The sequence below is a fragment of the Ananas comosus genome, linkage group 1 (genome assembly GCF_001540865.1).
Source record: "Ananas comosus cultivar F153 linkage group 1, ASM154086v1, whole genome shotgun sequence".
Classification (NCBI taxonomy): Eukaryota; Viridiplantae; Streptophyta; class Magnoliopsida; order Poales; family Bromeliaceae; genus Ananas; species Ananas comosus.
The window spans coordinates 20107250-20129026 of NC_033621.1; the positions used below are offsets into that span (position 1 = coordinate 20107250).

The 21777-nt window shown below is 34.0% G+C and overlaps 1 protein-coding gene and 1 non-coding gene across 2 annotated transcripts; both read right to left on the bottom strand.

The window, feature by feature from the left end:
* LOC109709684 (phospholipase D delta-like) lies at positions 4285 to 17070 on the bottom strand. The gene is made up of 11 exons (XM_020232014.1): positions 17004 to 17070; positions 15357 to 16431; positions 13013 to 13129; positions 12119 to 12313; positions 8778 to 9038; positions 8325 to 8393; positions 8041 to 8188; positions 7796 to 7944; positions 6688 to 6864; positions 5721 to 5918; positions 4285 to 4738 (listed from the first exon to the last, which is right to left on the bottom strand). Exons 2-11 carry the CDS (start codon positions 16305 to 16307, stop codon positions 4445 to 4447), a joined length of 2559 nt encoding a protein of 852 aa, XP_020087603.1. The 5' UTR covers positions 16308 to 16431; positions 17004 to 17070; the 3' UTR covers positions 4285 to 4444.
* Positions 21696 to 21777, bottom strand: TRNAS-CGA. Its single transcript has one exon. It is a non-coding gene; the product is annotated as a tRNA-Ser (tRNA).

The window sequence follows — 21777 nt, forward strand, 5'->3', positions numbered from 1 at the left end:
TATAGAGATATATATATATATATATATATATATATATATATATATATATATATATATATATATATATATATATATATATATATATATATATATTGTAATAATTTACTGTAATAATATCTTCCCGTCGCATCGCGCCGGTCCTTAACTAGTATACATCGATATGTTAGCATTTTTCTATACATTGGGGTAAAGTACAGTATTGGTCCTCAAACTATGCAGAGCAAGATATTTTGGTCCTCAAACTATGCAGAGCAAGATATTTTGGTCCTCAAACTTTATTTTATTATAATTTTTATTTGAATTTTTAAATTATTATAATTAAGTTTAATAATTTAGTTTAGTTGGCTAAATATTGACAAATTATTGATATAAAAGTAATATACAAGTATTGTGATAGATGATTTGACAATAATTAAGGTACTATATCACTCCTACATCAGCAATTTATCAATTTATCAGTATTTAGTCAACTAAATTGGATTGCGGTTGATTATAATAATTCAGAAAGTTCGAGTTAGAAATTACAATAAATTAAAATTTGACGACAAGAGTATTCAGCACCTTATAGTTTGGGGATCAAAAGTGTACTTTGTCCTATATATTATTAAGATGCAACAATTTTCTTGTTTTCATTTTTTTTTCTTTTTTTTTGCCTGATGCATAACCAACATGTAGATATTGTGCAATTTCTTAGATATATATTTTTATTTTTATTTGCTTTAGGTCTACAATTATTTTCATACTAGTGAAGGCCCGCACTTCGCTGCGGGAAATTTATGTAATTTTTAAAACCTCTTGAATAGACTATTTTTTATTATTCAAAATTTAAATTTAAATTTAGAATAAAAAATATTGAAGCTTAAAATTTAAATTTTAATATATCAAATTGAAATATATATATATATATATATATATATATATATATTTTAAAAGATATTGCAATTTGAAATTTTATATATAGTATAAATATATATATATATAGATATATATCCGGCTATGGTGCTTGTAAAGAGACTAAGTACTTGGTGCCTCTTGTGAAATTTTTACCATTAATCTACACCTTTCATCATTTTCAACACGCGTTAGATTATACTATTCAACCAACCACCCACTCAACCCTAAAGGGCCCAAACCGCACATCTCTTAATTCCAAGGGCCGAAAACTTACAACCACCAAATGACTTGGTACTTTTAAAAGCATAGGAGCTCAATTTTATATATAATAGATATTATATATATTATAATATATATATATATATATATATATTATATAATATATTTGAGTAGAAATCTAAATTGTTGTATTTAAATTTAAAGTTTAAATTTAAATTTTTATTTTTTTGTATGTGAGGCACAATACTAAAAAAAGTTGGAAAAGAAAAAAAAAAAAGAAGAGAGAGAGAAATTATATATATTCAGAGATTATATATATTCTATCTCTCTCTCTATATATATAAATTTGAATAGAAAATTTTAATTGTTGTATTTAAATTTAAAGTTTAAATTTAAATTTTTATTTTTTTGTATGTGAGTCACAATACTAAAAAAAAAATTGGGAAAAAAAAAAGTTTACTCATTGGTAAAATGAACTTAGTTACTATAATAGATAACATGCTAGTTATTATTAATTAAAATTAAACATTATTAGAGTATGTTTTCTATGCTTTCGAAAGCACAGAAGTTTACGTATTTGTAAGTTATTTTCGATAATAAAACTTTCGATTCGACGATCAGTTTCATTAGTGGGTCCCACAGAAAAAAGATACAAAAAAAAATTCGCTCCGCACCGGCTCGCGCGCGCTCCCGCTCGCCAGCAATCCATCAAAATAAGAGATTCGAATTAAAATTAAAATTTTAATTTATATTTATATTTATTTTTATATTTAAAATTTAAATTTTTTGTATGTGAGTTGCAATACTACATAATAAAAACAAAAGTTAGAAAAGGAAAAAGAAGGAGAGAGAGAGAGAGAGAAGTGGAAGTTAGAAAAGAGCAAAAAAAGAAGAGAGAAAGAGAGAGAGGAGTGGATCCACAGGATAAAAAAAAATTAAAATGAGAGAGAAAAAAAGAGAGGAGCTGAAGTTAGAAAAGGAGAGAGAGAGAGAGAGAGAGAGAGAGAGAGAGAGAGAGAGAGAGAGAGAGTTGTGCCTCTGCTTTCGCTTTTATAGAGAGAGTTCTTGTGTATTTGTATGTGTCTGTGTGTGTGTGTGTAAGAGAGAGAGAGAGAGAGAGAGAGGGGAGTGGATCAACAGGGAAAAAGCAAAAAAAGCAAAGAAAAAAAAAAAAATCCCGCCTCACGCTAGCTCTCCGTGCCCACGCGCCCGCGCGCCCCTACCGGCGCGCCCGCTCCAGCCCCCGCCTGCTCGCCCGCGCCCTTGCAGCCCCGCCCGCTTGCCCGCGCCCCTACGGCCCTGCCCGCTCGCTCGCCCGAGCCCGGCCGTGCCGGCTTTGCTCCCCGCGACGCAGCCCCTCGGCTCGTGCCCGTTCGCGCCGGCGCCCACGCCGCGCCCGCGCGCGCCCCGCGTCGGAGCCCGCCCCGCGCTCTCGCCCGCTCCTCCGCCTCCCGCTGCCACCCGCCCCCGCCTCCGCCTCCCGCTGCCGCCCACCCGCGCTGGGGAGAGGGGCAGAGAGATAGAGAGAGCGGGGGGGAGGAAAAGAGGTGAAGAGAGGGGGGGGAGAGAGAGGGAGAGAGCAGAGGAGAGAGGGGGTAGGGGGAGAGGGAGAGAGCAGGGGGAGAGGGAGAGGTAAAGAGGAGGCGGGAGAGAGTGAGACTCTCTCTCTCTCTCTCTCTCTCTCTCTCTCTCTCCCGCGCGCGAGGGCCCCTTGGGCCCCACGTGTCCCCCCCCCTTGGGACCTCCATGTTCCCCTCTCTCTCTCTCTATCTCTCTCTCTCTTGCGCGCGCGCCCCCGTGCGCGGGGGGCGCGGGTCGAGTACCCCGGCACCCCCGTGTCCCCCCTCTCTCTCTATCTCTCTCTCGCTCTTCCGCGCGACCCGCGGAAGGCGCGCGGGCGTGGGCCCCTTGTGACCCCCCTTGTCCCCCCTCTCTCTCTCTGTCTGCTCTCTCTCTATCTCTCTCTCCCTCTCTCTCTCTCTCTGTCTGCTCTCTCTCCCTCTCTCTCTCTCTGTCTGCTCTCTCTCTCTCTCTCTCTCTCTCGCGCGCGAGGCCCCCAAAACGCGGGGAGCGCGCCGTACAAACTCAACTTTCATTATATGTATAGATGTATAGATGTATAGATATAGATAGATAGATAGATATAGATGTATAGATAGATTCTTAATTTTTTCTTGATTCTTTTAGATTAGCATATATCATGTGGCGAGAATATTAGTTCAGAGATGTACAGAAGAGTTATATTCAGCTTTGTGGAGTTGCTTCATAATTATCTTTTCAATATTTGCTCATTTTTGACTTTAAATAAATGTTGATTACATATTTTACACTTCTTCATACTGTATATTTCAATTATTATGGCAATATATTTTTATAGTATTAGTAATTAATATTATTATTAATACTCTATTGTTAAACATGCCTCATTTCTAATAACGTAATTTTTCATTTTGAATTTTTTTAGAAATTTTTAGCAATCATCAAAAGTGCAGTCTAAAATAAAATTTCTTTAGACAAATAATAGCCTCCATCAATTATTTGAAACATGCATGCCTTGCTCGTATACAATGACGTTACATGTATCTCGACTCAACAAAAGAGCATATGCATTGATTGATGCGAACCAATGTTGATCGGATTAAATCGATTTAATTCATCATTTTTTAAATGAGATTAATTAGATTGTTGAGCATATTTTTTAGTTGGTTAATTAAAAAGAAGATTTTCTCCCCAAACAAGTTCAGTTTGGGAGTAAGTCCTATTAATTATCTTTTCTATTTTTCTAAATTTTTCTATTTTGTAAATTTTTATAATTTCTTATTTTTTAAATTACAAAATTTCTAAAATAATCAAAAAAATATTCAAAAAAAGTATTTCAAAAATATTTAAAATTCTGAAAAAGATTTCAAAATTATAAACCATATTTTGGAGCTCTTCAAAGTGTGGCTAGCTAGGACTCTATATTCTGTCCTACATATATCGTGCATTGCAAAAAATTAAGTATCAATGTATTCAAATTGTCCCTTAATTTGTTAGTTGCTTTTAGCAGCAATAATTTTGTCTTGCTTATTTTTCTTTCTAATTTGCTTAAATTAAGAGGCAATTAACTATTCCAAAAGGATGAAACTCCATTTAGACAAAGAAGATATATATATCTAATCACATGTTCTGTAAAACATGAATCACAGAATCGGAATAAGTGATCAACCTCTCTCGATCGCTTCGATCGATCTCCCTTCTTTACGTAAACATAAACTGAAAAGCTTACATGCAACAACCTCTGACTCGACAGATTTAGATTCTCACATAAATCCACACAATGATAACTTTTTTACGTGGTTAAAACGTCGGGAAGCGAAGAATGCGATCCAAGAACCTTACCACCTACATCTGGAAAGTATTCATGTCCCGGCAAAGGTCCAACCCTCCCATCTTTCTCTACCTTGACTGGGTACTTCAGAAGGTGTCCCCTCATCTCCTTCGTTTCTGGGTAAATGTAGGAGTGCCAGTTATCTTCAGCTATTTCGTTCACCCGTTTAACGCATTCGAGGGCTTGCGGCTCGCGAAAACAATCCTCGATCGTCGCCGTGTGCTCGGCCCAGAGCGACATTCGGTATCCATAAACCTGTGAGTCAGAAACCATGCATGACGAGGGGGAGAGCATGCAACAACATGAGTGAAGTTTTGGTGATCTCTCAATGACTGTATAACACGTAAAGACGCTATTTTTTGTTGGTCGTATCTTGAAAATCGAAGCATTTTTATGAAGAATGCATACACACACGCGCGCATGGAGTTGAGCTGAAATACTATCGGTAGCAAACGGGCTCTATTGCCATCTATTTATTCTCAATGATAGAAGCTCAAAATCGACGATCGGCACTGTTGAACATGATTTATACTATTTGAAATACCTAAAAACTAAATTTTATATTTTTTTGATATTGTTCTTTTATTCATTAAGTAGACAAAAATGAACAGCCGAAAATAAATATCCTTTAAAAAGTGATGATGGGAATTTTGTAATTAAGATCAAGAGTATAAATCTTGTTCTAAATAGTTCAAAGAACTTTAATTTCTAACTAAAATTCAATTAATTTGGATATCTTTACACCGTTAAACCAGAAAACGTCATATACTGACCATTAAAATTATAAATTTTGAAACCCTTTGATCAATAGGTTAATGATGCCGAAAAAATTTGAAATTTAGTTTCTAAATGCTTCAAGTGGTATAGATCATGTTCAACGGTACCGATTGCCGATTTGGAGGCTCCATCATCGAAAATAAATGGGTGGTAACAAAATCCGTTTGCTACTAATAGCATTCTAGCTGAACTCTATATATACAAGTCTATATGCAGAGACTAATTAATTTTAATGATCTTCTTTTAGTAGAGCGCTATTATTTAAACTCAAACTATAAAATAACCCAGAAACTATTAGAAAAATTAGAATTTATTGCCAGTAGTATCGCAGCACAATTTAAAAAAGAACTAAAAAGTGAAGAGATAAAGCAATTTTTTTGTTTTTTAGAAAAAAAAAGGAATACAAAAGGAGATCGATACAATACAATATGAGGGAAAGGAAATTGGAAAAAGGATTTACCTGTCCACGAGGGTGCTTGCCATTTTCGGCCCATTTATAGTGCGGTTGATAAGCACCCATCGCAATTTCTGTGTCCCTCGAGCCCTCCATAGATCGCTGGTTTATGTTGGCCGATCCGATGATTACGTATTCATCATCCACGATCATCCCTTTAGAATGCACATATATCATAAATCTGCGAAATTTCTGGGAGGAGCGCTGTAGAGAAAGAGCGATCGATTAGTTATTAATTTGCATGTTAGTTAACAGTTTCCCCACTCCACCTAAAAACAATAATAATATTAATAACAACAACTACTATTATCTAATTTGTTCGCTAATAATTAAGAAGAATCATACACTCAAGTAACATCGACCACTTAATCTTGTAACTTAATTAGTTAACCTCAATGATCGAGCTTTGTGTGACGTGACTAGAACTTTGAAAATAAACTTCAAATAAAGGGTTAAGTGCATATATATATATATATATATATATATATATAGCTCTTTATAAACATATCAAATAGCATATATATATATATATAGCTACAAAGTTCAACTCTTTCTAATGTTTTCAAATATATTTCTGCTGTTAAGATTTGTTAGAAAAATATAATTAATCATAAGTAAAATATTTAACCCTAATTAGTGAATGAGGTAAATTCACCTTTTTATCCTCTTATATTATTTGTGATGGTAAGAAGGAAGAAGATGACCATTAGAGATTTTTGGGAGATATTTCTATATAATTCTAACAGTTGGGGCCTTTGGCGGGACATATTTGTGATGACAAAAATATCGTTTTATTTATTTTTGGTCAAAAAAATAAACTGCTCTAACGGTAATAAACTAGAGAGACAAATATGAATATTATTACCGGACTTTTGCGGGAATAAATATGAAAATTTTAACGTTGTAGGAATATATTTATTATTCGATATATTTGGAGAGATCTATATGAAACCAACCCTTAAATAAAGCATACCAATGCTGAGTTATCATTTGCACTATTTGGAGAACTTGTGGCATTGTCTTTCGGTGCCGGTTCACGCTTTCCAAGACAATAGAAATTTAAGTAATCCTGCGGATGACTACTCTCAGATAATCCTTCTTTCTTCAGAGCCTCTGCAATAGTTTTGTACATCATCGACATTGTTTGTCCCTGAGACAACATGAACGCACGTATACCAGTCAAAAGAGAGTCTAACAATAGCATACAATCCAATGGCCGAGCACCATAGTACCCACAATATATATCTAGTATATATATCATGTATGAAAACAAACTTAGGTTTTTGACAAATATATTCTTTACGGAGAAATAGTAATTAAAATTTTCAAGTTCTATTTTGTTGAATTATCTGATGTTTTCATGAAACTAAGCCTAGACAAATATTTTTGTCAAGATAAAACATAAATAAATAGGGATAAAATCTACTATGCCCTTCAAAACTTCAAAACTACTTTATTTACCCCTGATTTTAAAAAATACCTTCAAATATCCATGGGATTGGGTTTTAGAAGGGTCTTTTGATAATTTTAGGATAAATTTGAAAATTTTGAATGGTAGTTAGGGATAAATAAGCAGAAACACCAAATAAATAATAGGAAGTTCAGAAAATATAAAAATACTATTTGGTTAAGTTGTCCAAACTAGAGTATAAGTTTAACTAGTATTCACCTACTAGATGGTTAATAATAAAAATAACCATTAATTACTTATTAAGAGAATCATTATATATATCTCAAAGAATTTTGCTAAGGTAGACCATTTTCAACTAAATTAAAAAAAAAGAAATAAAGCTTTTCTAACCTTTTAAGCAAGTTAGAAATGTAAATTATGTAACATATGGAACCATTGGAATTAATTGCTAGTGAAAAGCTCTATTAATTAGTTCTTATGTACTTCATAGAAAGATTAACATCAATGAAAATTTTCAAGTTGGTAAACTGCCTTTTAATACCTTGATGAAACCAAGTTAGTACATTGTTAAGATCTTACTAATAGTTCCATAATCATAATTTAATACTAAATATATATTGTGTTATCTCCACATTGATACTTTAAAAGGCATCAAAAGAAGGAAGTAAACCTGCCAGAAAAGAATTTCTTGCATAGCAGCTGTAGTTGGAACTCCCTCAGGCCACATTGGTATCACAACATACACCGCGAAACGCTCTTTTGCCTTAATCTTGCTTACAATCTTCAAAGCCAATTCCATTGGAATCAAGTTATCCGCGCCTGCTTCCTCAAAACAAATAAACTGAGTATATAATACTTGTTTCCAAAAAAAATACACAATTTTAAAATATTTATATAATTATAATTTCTTCATACCTGCATTTTTGTATGATGGCCAGCAATAGGAAGATCCGATAAAGTACTGGTTCTCGATGTATATAAAATGTTGTGCCGACCTTATTGCTTTCACATAAGCACTGTGTATGCTCTTGTCTATCTTCAAGTTCTTCGCACAAACAAGGTTCTGCAAAAGAGAGGAAGAAAAAACTAGAGCACTTTAAAACATTTAAAGTGAAACGAGAAAAAGGAAAATTCATTACTATTTTTTTGCAATATAATTAAGCTTGCGTATAAGAAAATCAGGGATTCTCTTTCTTAACCTTTGACACAGCCTCGTGAACAATTTTCGGAAATCCTTTCACTGATCCTGAATCTATCGACCTGAAAACCTAACAAAAATAGAATTAACTAGTCAACACTGCATAGGGTTAATAACGAATTTCTCATTCAAAAAATATATATATATTCAGTGGAGTTTCTCTTTCTAACAATTATTAAACCTTTAGTTAGTTTATTATGAGGAAAGAGAAGCTGCATCTGCATCATAGTTTTCACCAACATAGCAAGTTTTTGTAGGTTAATTGTTCTTAGCTAAGTGATGATTACGTAATATTTTTAAGTGGGTAAACCAAGGGAAGGGTTTAATTCGCTCATAAATGACTTCAAGAGCTAAATTGTTTAGATAGACAATGAGAGTCTAATTGAAATCAAAACTAAACATCGCAAACTAATTTCCTAAGTAGTCGACTAACGAAAAGTTATAAGAATGTTACCTGTACATGCCAGTTTTCATGATCTTTTTCATCAAATATTTGAATATCTGCATCATCATTAGAAGGAGAAAGAATCCACGAAATCCGATCAATTTTAATCAAGGTATCATCACGCCAACTCGTAACTTTTCTTAGCCTAACTCGCCATTTAGTAGCCTTTCTCCACCTTTGTTCAAAGTTTGTGAGTATATCGTAAGCAGCGGGACCCTCGACTTTGCAATGCAAATCATGCCATGGTTGCCTTGGACCCTGGTTGTTAACCTACAAAGATTGGTAGACAAGCGAATTGTCTTGAAAATGGCAATAAAATAATTATTATGTCATATTATCTCAACAACTTTCCTGTTAATATAAATATAGATATTGATATATTACTCATTATCTTTATTAACTCCAGAAATTGGAGAGCTCGAGCCTAAATTGTTCATGATTTACAATGTTGTTAGCTTAGCTTTCTATTTAAAGGCTATTTAACGCAAAATACTTTTGTTAACATCAATGACAACTAACATTACCAGAGATTAAAAGATCTATTAATATAGAACTTCTATAAATCAGAGAAAAGTCAACTTAAATTGGCATATAAGATGACTAGAGTTTAGAATATTAATATATTATCTATTTTAGATTGCACAATAATATAGTTTCTAGAGTATGAAGACTCTAAATTAATATATGTGATTGTTTGATTTGTATAAGAGTTTTTGTCAGGTGCATTTGTAATATCCAAAGTTTGAGGCCAAACCAAGAGGAGAATCTCACATTAATGACAGGCTTCGGCATTTCAGATTCTAGAACTGTAGGCTAAGAATTTGGCAGCTATGTTTTTGCGGAGTCTTTATTGAGGTTTCAAAACTAGCTGGTGTTCTAGAACATGAAACCTACATTCTGAAACGTAATAACCCGATCAAAGTGCGTGGGGTGGGGATTGTAAATCAAGAGTGTGTTGTACCGGTGCCTATTTGCAAATTGTTTATCTTTCTATAAATGCCCCGTTAAGAGAAATCCTAGTTTTTTTTCTCTTTAATCTTCATCTCTCCTCCTCTTCTTCACTCCAACACCCCTACTCCACCACTCCACCACACCTACTCTCCCCATCGACATTTGATGTTGTTTTTGCTCCGAGGAGGCTTCCTCAGCTGATCATCCACCTCCCCTCCTTGGCCCATTGATCCTTTTTATCTAATACTTTATTTGGTTGAGTTTTCCTGTAATTTTGGATACCTCATCTTCTTTGAGGGATTTTGGGAAGCCTGAATGAAGAATTCATCTTGGCATCTTTGGAACTTTTGGTTCTTTTGAAACCCTAGAGACCGAATTTTAAAACTTTGAGTTTTTTGTTGGGGGATATTGTTATTCTAAGTGTCTTAACTATTTTGGATTTTTAGAAATTATTGTTTGCTGATTTTAAGTTTGTTTCCCAAAATCCACGTTCAGCTAAAAGTTTTCTATTCCGAACTAATGTTTTGAAACCATTGCATATTCTAATACGAAGTTTCCAGAACAGCATAGAAATCCTTCTGGATCTACGGAACCAATTGGAAAGTTCTGGAACCTAGTCTAGGTTTCGAAACATGAAACTCATGTTCAGGAACCTGACACTTTAATATGTAGTCTTTGATCCAGAACTTATTCTTTGGAGTTGTATGCCCTAATTTGCTATGAATTCACTTTTACTTGTTCTCCTTAGGTGTTGCGGAGGATCAAGGCGCCGCATGAGATCTATAAAGATCAGGAAAACATTTTAGGTAGGTATTCAATCCGAAATGGGATAAGTCTACCTTGATTTGCCCAATCTTGCTCCTTCCTTCTTGTTCACCATTGGATCGCCATTGTGAATAACGTGTAGTCATCATAAAGGACATGATTATTTGTTGCATAGCACTTTTATATAGCATATTTAGTCATTGAATATTCATATATCTTCTTTCATTATTGTGATTATGGTTGGACGTAAAAAGCATGCTAGTTGGCACTTATAATAACATGTATATCGGTAGTAGCAAATGTATCCCTCATAGCCTTGTGAGGCAGTCGATACATGCCGTTCTTGATATTGGAATATGCCCTAGTACAGCTAGTGACCTTTTGTGCACTAGCAAATAACTAGAGCTTGCGAGTTGAGACACAGTATTGGACACTTGGGTGGTCACTCTCATAAGATCCCCTCCGGAGTGGGTTGTTGCTAAGTGGCAACCAGATAACCAGTCCTGGTAATGCACACTCGCGTAACAACAAGGTAACCGTTCCCGAGAATGCTCACACAATGAAGCAACCAGGTAATCAGTCCTGTAATATTTCATCAGCGTAATGTTTTCATTTACTCTTAATTGTTATAGCATCATAATGTTCACTACTTTATTCCAGTTACATACCTATATATGCTTCCATGCTATTTACCTGTGCCTATTGTTATCTCCCTTAGGCGAACTGGTTGGTGCAGTTCACCCCCTACGGCTTGCTGTACTCACTGGAAAACTTGTAGAAGTTTCTCATACCCCATTTTCCAAGTGCATCAGGATTCAGGAAGAGAGGAACCGGGCGTGGAACGAGGACACACATAGATAGCTTATACTGGGACAATTATACTCTTTGCATTTTGTACAACAGTTGTAATTAGAATATCTTAGAAAAAGAAAAAAGTTATATCTGACTCATATTAGTATGTTTGGTTGTACTCGAAAGCCACATGAATTTATAACAATCACTTGTTGGAGTGGTTAAATGTTTTTAAAATCTTCGATTTGTGTGTGCTTAAACTTGTCAGGTGCTTTGTATTGACACCGTGCAAATAGGATTGCAGTTGTGATGTTTTTAGTGGATCTGGCCATGTCCCAAGTATAAGCTTCCGTTGTGGCTCGAGGGATGACAACATTTCTTTCTTTGCTTATATCACACAATTTCGATGTGTTGTATTATTTCCAAATATTGAATAATATATTAAATCAAGATATAGCATTATAAAAATACGCTTGGGCAACATAAAAAAATTTACTAGAAAAACTATATGTAGTTTCGATTTCATATATCTGCTAATTCGAAGTCTTCCATTGGAGTTCTCATGATAAAAATTCATATAACAAACAGGAAGTACAATGTCCTACAATGGTTAAAATCATAAGCAAAAAATAAAAGAAAAAATTATAGCTAGAAATTTTAAGAAAAAATGGACGTAGCCGCAAATTATAAAAAGCTATTATTGTGAAGTGATGAAGAAAAATCTTTCCATTAGAACAAAGTTTAGAAAAAAAAAATTGACAAAAAGTATAAATAGAGGTGAATAATTCAACACGTAAACAACCCTTAAATAAATAGATAGATAGCGCAAAATGAGAACTTACAGGAAATGTAGGGTTGTGGATGTCATTTTTGAAGACAGTGTCAAGGTCACAGAAGAGCCTGTGTTCCGGTGTATCGTATCTACCATCACACAAATCTAGACCACCAATAAAAGCAGTTATTTTGCGATTGTTTCCGCCAGCTTGTGTGTCCATTATAACACACTTCTGATGGTGAGTAAATAATGTCCCCACAACCTGTAATAGAAAGATTGAATCAAAAAAATGTAGAAAGCAATTTGCAAGAGCAACATATTAGAAATAGTGAAACATGTTAATTCGCTGACTATGAAACCCATATTAACATTTGAAATATTGTATTTCAAATTAAAATCATTCTAGTGATTATGTTAGTTTTAAATTTTAGGCCTGTAGTACTCTATCAAAGAGAAAATTATCTTGAAATAATGGCAAAAAGTTAGACTCAATTTGTCACACAAATGTTCTATCTTTTCATCAAGCAAGATAAAGAGTTTCATTTTGTTGGTTGCTTCTGTTTACTACCTATTTAAGAAAAAAATATATACTTTCATAAACTTATAGTAACTAAAATATTTTTAGAACTTTATCTAATGCATATTACTCTTCATACACCTAAACTAGTGAATCAATATACAAATGATCTTTTCTCTCAAAAAATTATATATATATATATATATACAAATGACCTCAAAGACAACATATAGAGTACTATGAAACAGTATAAAGTACTTTTTTTTAAGAGTTTAGACGATATACAAAGTCCAAATATTTAAAATAAATTAATAAAAAAGTATATCTAACTCTATAACTATTGTATTGGATCAAGCAATTTATAATTTTCTTTTATACAATGTTATAGTAATGGAAATGCAATTGAAATATTGGGTAGTTAGAAATCAAAAAAGTCTTCCTCACATGTTGCTTGAAAATGCTAAGCTTGTTACTAGCATATCGAGGAGCCAATACACACTCGACACTTGAATGCTTAAAGAACTTTCTTGTTGCTTCATCATGCGTATGCATAACACCATCCTGCACACAGTCTATGTTATTTCCATCAGATCATTAATGAACATCTAAATAAAAGTGATTCTTAATAATTTACGAGTCTGCAGGCTGTTAAATCATACAATTCTTCTAAACTTAAGAAGCTTAAATTATCAATAATCACAATAAACTTAACCAAAATAAGACAGTAACAAGTTTTTTCCTTTATAGTTAAAAAAAAAAAAAACAAAAAAACTTTCTTACAGTTAGACAAAGCAGCCACTCTTTCTAATTTTCAACTTCAGCCAACTTTTTTGCTTTTAAGACTGAGCTTCTATGCACTACATCATAATTTCGAGTGATTGATCCATAGTTTTGACTAGCATTATATAACTTTACATTGCAAATAAAAAGAACTCATTAATTATCCATAAAATATAGGCCTTTTGCATAAAAAATTTATTGGTTTTGCATTTTTGCAAATCTAGACCTTTTTTTTGGATTTTGCAAATTTGATCCAAATTTTTATTAATTGACCAAAATGTCTCTACCTCTCTTTCTCCTTTCTATCTCTCATCCCTCTCATTTCTTTCATTGTGACACCATCGTTGCCCCCTTCATCTTCCTTCTCCTCTTCTACTGCCTTCTTCCCTCTTCCTTACTATCCTCCTTCTCTACCTCCATCGTAGCAGATGTGGGAAGTAGACATGAAGGTGATGATCTCATCCTTCCTCTGCCACCTCCGTACCAACTTCCCTACAACGTCTACATCGTGATGCTTCATCCTCTTCTGCCACCCCTCCACCTTTACTACCCTCACCCTCGACCCTGCCTTATGGCTGACTATTCATATAACGACCTAACCCACCAACAACAATAACTCGTTGGGTCCAAACCACCGACCCAAAATGCTTAAACCAGTTATTAATATTATTAGCGTGTAGGCTTTATATATTCTTATTTAGACACTGACGTCCTTGTCGGGTCCAAACCAGATCACATATGCAAACCAGAATTACCAGGCGATGTGAAATTTTAGAGATGGTCTCACACTTCTTGCTGCTATTTGGCTATGATACCAATTGTAATGACCTGACCCGTTAGCAATAATAACTCGTAGGGCCCAAACCACCGGTCCAAATGCTTAACCCAAGTTATTATTACTAACGTATAAAGCCTCATATATTCTAATCAGAATCACTTTCTTATCTGATGTGGGACTATTGGGGCATTACAACTCAACTGACCAACAACGCCGCAGAAAGCGAGAAGCCATCCGAGGTGGTAATAGTGATGAGAGAAGAAGAAGAGAGGGGAATAAGTAAAAATAAAAATATTTCTTCTTCTTCTTCCTTTTCTTCTTCTTCTTCTTCTTTTTCTTCTATTTTTTTGTTCTTTCTCAATTAAAGAAAATATAAAAATATTGCACTTTTAAATATATGTTACACTATTTAATACAACGGATTGTAAAACAGTATAGCATATGGTCAGATAGTGCAATATATAGTGAAATAGAGTAGTATTTTTATTCTCTTTAATAGGGAGAGAACAAAAAAAGGGAAGAAAAGGAGAGGACGTGACATTGACATTCTGTTCTTCTCCCTTCTCTCTTTCCTCTCCCTTCTGCTCCTCTACTTCCCGCACGTGTTGTTGTTGTCGCATCTGTCTTCACCCACCATGTCACCTTGCTCTACCTTACACCTTTAAATTTTCCCCTACCATGGTTCACTCCTACCTCGAGGTCTCAAAGTTCGCCCCTCGTGCCATCGCTGCTGTCATCAATGTCTGCACCTTCTTTGAGCACTAGCTCCCTATCTCTTAGTTCCATATATATGGAGGTATGCCATAGCCTCCTCAATCTCCGTCCTATCATCGTAGGGGAAAACCCCTCCGAGATCATCGCTCTCGTGTCCGCATCTTGGATTTGCACAAATGATACTGCAGAAGAAAAAAGAGGGAGAGAAAGGAGTAGGAAGGCGATGGATCAGGAGGATCAAGGAGGGAAAAGGGACGATGATGTCATCACAACGATGGAAACAAGAGGGATAGGAGAGAGAGGAATAGGGACATTTTGGTCAGATTATTAAAAATCAAGATCCGATCTTCAAAATCAAAGAAAAAAGGGAAGTTTTTACAAAAACGCACAAAGAATAATTTTTTTATGCGAAATGGCCTAAAACATATGCATCATTGCCCCGTACAGATCGAAGGCCTAAAACATTTTAAGTTTGTACCATCATTAATAGTTAGAAAATCAGAAAAGAATTAGTACCGTTTTCAAGAGAAATTTATCGTGCGACGTTTTATCATCCCAAATCAACATAACCACACGAACTCCCTCTTGTGTCTTGTACTTCAAGAGCTCGCCGAGGGACATTTCCCCTCCACTGGGCAGCGGCCGTGTCGGCTCCCTCACAAGTTTGACCTGATGAAAGATCGACCATCCAATTATGTATATCAGGTGGTGAGCTTCGAGAATCGCATGGCAAATATCCTCCCAACACTTATGCTGCACGAAGAACCTCCCCCCATCTAGCTCAATCTTAGGCAACATATTATCAAGAACATGAGCATCTTGGTATAGTGTAACACTCCCCCCTTTCCTAAGTGGAAAATATGCACTAGGCACGCCTAAATACTCGGGACCGGCGCCCACACCATTTTTGTACAAGGGATTTTCCTCTATCGGCTTAAACCGCAACGATAATCGCAGTTCAGGAGACTGCTTCATCGAATTTCCATACTGTCCCACAACGGGAAACCAACCGCTGACTTCGGCCCCCGCGAGCACTTTCTCGACCGGTATCGAAGCCACGCCGATAAGCTGCGCTCCGAAGACGTCGTTGTCCTTGACGAAGAACTCAACTCTGCTGACGGGGTGAGCAACCGGGACGAAAAAGTGTTCTTCCCATTTCGGGTCTTCCGTGTTGGGAATAACTCGCGTTTGGGCCACCGTGGCGCCGGCCAAGCAGATCGAGACGTAGGGATCGCTCGTTATGATCTTCTTGACGCTCCTGCGGTTGTTGGATTTCGTGCAAGGGGCACCGCAGACTCCGTAGGCGGTGAAGCATCTTCGCATTCTTTCACTCATCAAGTCCATGTTTGGGAGGCATCTTGCTTCCAGTATCCAGATTTCCAACTCTCCATGCAGAAATTTGGCAGTCCCGTTTTCACCCGAGTCTTTTCTCATGTCATCCGACGCATGATTCGAACCACTCGACATCAGTGTAAACACCGATCAAATAGTAATAAATGTACAAACTTTTCAAGAGAAATGTACGCAGAATTAGTTAAACTTGGAAAAGGAAAATAAATCTTCGATTCCGCTCAACCAGCCTTGTTGAATCCTGCATTGAATGTAGAAGAAGGTCACAATTTTTCCGTATAAACAAACCTCACAATATTTTACAAAACTGAAAAACTCATATGGTTGGATTAATTCCAACCTTGAAAATATAATTCACGTTTACGTGATTCACGCTTTTTTACCGACTAAATACTGTTGTTATATATGCTAATTTGTAAAGAACTGTAAAATTTCTTTGAATATACAATTAATATTGCTTATTAAATGAGATTATTGAAAGTAATTATTATCATGCATCATCTCTATATTTTTCATAAAAACTAAACAAAGTGCAAATCCAAGATGAGAAATCAACCAAATTTTACGATAACAAATCAGAGATTACATAATAAATAAACAAAAACAAAAAACACAAAAGGAAGCTATATATATATATGGGTTGGAAACTAAATAATTCCAAGTATTTAATTTAAATTTGATTAAAGGAACATTCTCAATCAGCGGATTTTATAATTCAAACCCAACTAGATGATCACAAATAAAAAAAAAAAAACACACACACACAAAGCACAAACACAAACCAAAAAAAAAAGAAAAAAGAAAATTGAACACCTTTGAGAACAATCAAAGAGCTGGTTGAGCAGAGAAGAAGAGGTTGAAAATTACGAATTAATTTGATGGCATGAAGAATTTATAAAAATTATTTTCTAAATTATTATTATTATTATATGAACGAAGGAGTTGAGGATAGGAACGGTTGCTTTTTTGATTTTATGGAAACACAAATCCTAACCATTCAACCTCTCAGATTCGAGGGTATTTACGGAACATCACTCCTTAACTCTCTCTCTCTCTCTCTCTCTCTCTCTCTCTCTCTCTCTCTCAACTAACCATCGCTTCTCCTTTTCTTTCGTAACTCTCTCTCTCTCCCTCTCTCCTATTCTCTCTCTATTCCAACCGATGACTTCAAATACACAAATCCTTGACTGAGCCGATCGTTTCTTAGTCTATAAAGTGATTCGGTTCAATCCTTTAAACCTATTTTGAACTGTTCGAATCGGTGATTTAACCATCGAAGTGAAATCGTCCGATTTGGCCATTTTGATCGATCCGATCGTTACCTAGTCTATAAAGTGATTCAGTTCAATTCTTTGAACTTGTTTTGAACTGTTCGAATTGATGATTTAACCATCGAAACGAGACCGTTCGATTTGGTCATATTCACCGATCCAATCGTTACCTAGTTTATAAAGTGATTCGGTTCAATTCTTGAAACCTGCTTTGAACAGTTCGAATCGGTGAGTTAACCATCGAAGTGAAACAATCCGATTTGGCCATTTTGACCAATCCGATTGTTATCCCATCTATAAAGTGATTCGGTTCAATTCTTTGAACTTACTTTGAATCGTTCGTACCGGTGATTTAACCATCGAAGAGGTGAAATGGTCCGATTTTAATCAAAGCGATCGAATTTTCTTATCAAATCATATTGAAATCCAACGATTTAAAATCAATTTAACTGATTTGATTTTCTATTAACACATATTCATGTAATAAAAAAATAAAACTTAAAAACATTATAGTTACTTAATTTGGTTTAAAAATCAGTATTTTTATTATTAAGTATAATGTTAAAATGATAATATATATTCTCTGTAGACTAAATTTATGACATTATGTTATTGTCACTGGTTCAACTAGTTATTGACATATTGGTGAATCAGTGACTCTTGAACCAGTAATATTTTTGAATCGTTATTTGACTCGATTTTTAAAACATATTCGCTTCTCTCGCTAGTCCTCTCTCCATATTATTTTGTACTGTATTATCACCACAAAAAAATAACTAATGCATAAAGGGCATTGTTGTAATTTTACTACGTCACGTAAATAAGTAATTGCCAATGACATTTGTTGGGTAAAATTTACAACCAGGTCCTTGTACTTTTAATTTTCACAATGTAATTTTTGAACTTCGACATGCATTATGCTTTAGTTTTGTTAAAATTATTTTTTTATCACAAAAAAGCCTTTCTAATCTTGCTTAAGTTAATTATAATAAAATAATTTTAGACAAGTTACAAAAAAATAACATAATTATTTTATAAAAAAATGTTTAATGATTAGAGACTAAAAAAATATAAGCATTTATGAAAGTTTAGAAAAAAAAAAATTTTGAATGACAAGCACAGGGAGCACCTTACAATTGGCAATTGTACAGGGACCATCCATACATTTTGTTGCCTGGTTTTCCAAATTTTTCCAGGTTGCTAAAAAAATTTAGAAAAAACTTCAAATACTTTCCATTTCACACTTTCTCACTTTAGTACCCTATGATTTAAAGTGTATCAATTTAGTACCATATGGTTTCATTTTTATCTTTTTATTATCGATTCCACTAATTTTTTCATTAAATCGGTAGCAAAGTTAAAACTAAAGGGTACTAAAGTAAATATTTGATAAACCTATGTGAGGTATCTGAAGTTTTTGATATATAATTTAACAAAATATTAATGGAAAAGCTGGTGAAAAGATAAAAATGAAACTACAGAATACTAACTTGATATACTTTAAACCATAGGACACTAAAGTGAAAAAGTACGAAACTATAAGGATGGTATTTGAAGTTTACCCTGTTAAAAATTCTGTGCTCAGTGTATTTATATTAACCATACACGGCCTTCCACTAACCATCCATCCTATTTAATCTCTTAATTATAAATATTTTAAAGTTGCAGCATTTTTTTTATTTAATATTTAAATCATTAAATTAAAAAATATAATAAAATAAATAGCGTTAGATATTGGTTCACGCAATGCAAGCTGCACCCGGTAGATGCAAATATTTTTCAGACGAAAGATTAGAAGTTATTTTTTTGGCTAAATTATGAAAAGCCTTCTTACATTTTAGCCACAATCTCAATTATCCTCAGTATTAAAAGTTATATCAATCACTATCGGGTCTATACTTTATTATCATCTCAAATGGATCTAAAAATTTAAAAAATTGACAAATTAGGTTTTAAAACTTTGCTAAAGTGAGTTTGACGCATGACTTTATTTCACATCTCAACATATATTTAATTTGCAACTCAAAAAATATATTAAAAAATTAGATAAAAGAAATCTTCTATTTTACTAATACCATCAAAATTGATAGCACTTTATTAAGTAATTATAGATAACTTTATTAGTAAATTAATTTTTATAGGATTTCATAGCTAAATTCATCAATTATCCCAAATAACTGGAGCTATTCGAGACAATGACAGAGTTACATAGAGATAAATAATGTAATTATCAAAATTGAACGATCTTCTAAAATAGGTGATCGGATTCTTCAATTCAAAATCAGAGTTATTGTTCTTTATTTAGATAGTGAATAAATTTTTTTTATCAAAAATTCAATCGGCTCCGATTCTTTTACACTGTTAAATTAACAAATATCTCATACCAGCCATTAAAAATGGTCAATTTTAAGATCTTTTGATTGTAAAGTAAATGATGTCAAAATTATAAAATATAATTTTTAAAAATTTTAAATATTCTAAATCATGTTTAACGATATGGATCGTTGATTCGAAAGCTTTATCATTAAAAACAACTTATGAGTTGGTCACCCAATTTTTAATTCTTGTACTTAATTATTAAAATTAGATGGGAGAAAAAAAGTTATTAAATTTTAAAGTTCTACAGAACTATGTGTGCGACATTGCAATTAAACTAAATGTATAATATGTAACTTGGATTGAGGTTTCACTCGCATGTTTATGAAGGAGCTAAAGTTTAAGCGGCCATTGTACATATCATGCTTAATTATCAAAATTGGATGCGAAAAAAAAAAGTTTCTCAAACTTTGCGGATTTACAAAACCACATCTATGAAATGCGTTTAAATTAGTTGTGTAATTTGTAACTTCGATTGAGATTTCAGACGCCTATTTGCGAAGAAGCTAAAGTTGAAGTGATCTTCGTATATTTTTTTCATAAACAGTAAAGTTCAAATATCTAATAATAAAATCTTTAATAATTGAACCCGACATGTAATCAAAATTGCTGTATAATTCGTAACTATGATTGTATGATTGAGGTTACATACGCCTATTTGGTGAAGGAGTTATAGTGCAAGTAGTTTTGCACATTTGCCGCTAAAGTTCAAGGGGTTTTTGTACATTTTTGGCTTAAAGTTCAAGTAGTTTTTGTCCAATTTTGGTTGTACTTTTTTTTTTTTTTTTTTCATTTGGCCATTATATTCTTTTTTAAGCAAATACTACATCGAACTACTGTTTTTTAAGTGCAATAGTATTATTATAACGATAAGGCCCACTAAAAATAATAATTTATTGGATCCAAACCACCGACCCAAAATACTTAAACTCAGTTATTTTATTAGGATCCATAATCTCTTGTATTGTCGATCACAACTAATCAGATATAGAATAATCCGGTGTAGGATTACTGGGTGTCAATCACAACTAATCCAATGTAGGATTATTGGGTGTCATACACTACTCCCCATTTATACCTTTACATCCTTCGTCAGTCCAAACATCTCACACTTTCAGCTGATGAACTGACTCTGATACCAAATATAACAATCCGGTACATTGGACCCAAACCAACAGCCCAAAATGTTTAAGTTCAGTTATTATTATTAGAATTTATGATCTCTTATATTTTCACTCATAATTTTATTCGCATTTAATGTGGAACCATTGGAGTGTTGCTAATAATAAAGCTATCTTTTGTAAAGCTAAAGACATAAATAGATGAGAAACATGGTGTTTGAGGCATCTAAAGAACATTCGATTAGTATTTGTGCTCATCCTCAATGTGCAAAGACAAGCTTTGAGTCTACACCAGTATCGGATCACCCATCAAGGAGACCATAATAAATAATGTTGAGTTTGAGTTTGATGAAAGGAGAACATCTTGTCCCCTCTCAATTTTATTTTCTTCATTCAATGAGTAGAAGAATGCTCAATTCTTCTTTTCCCACCAAATAAATCGGCTTTCCCACTCTTTTCCGCAAAAATCCGTTTTTCAAATCGAATTTTTCAACGAATTTAAAAATTAGAAAACAAATTTTACGCGAGAATCTTTGCCGAATCTGAATTAACTAACTATGTTATTTAACTTGAAAAAAATTAGTACATTAGTATAGCATTTGAAAAAACGAAAGCACAGCGACCGAATGAAAACGATCCGAATATTTTTCCAAAAGCAATTAAAGTTCAAATATAGAATAATTAAATCTGTTAATAAAAAATAAAATAAAATAAATTAAATTAAAATAAAATAAAATCGTCGACAGCAGGATTCGAACCTGCGCAGGCAGAGCCCAACAGATTTCGAGTCTGTCACCTTAACCACTCGGACATATCGAC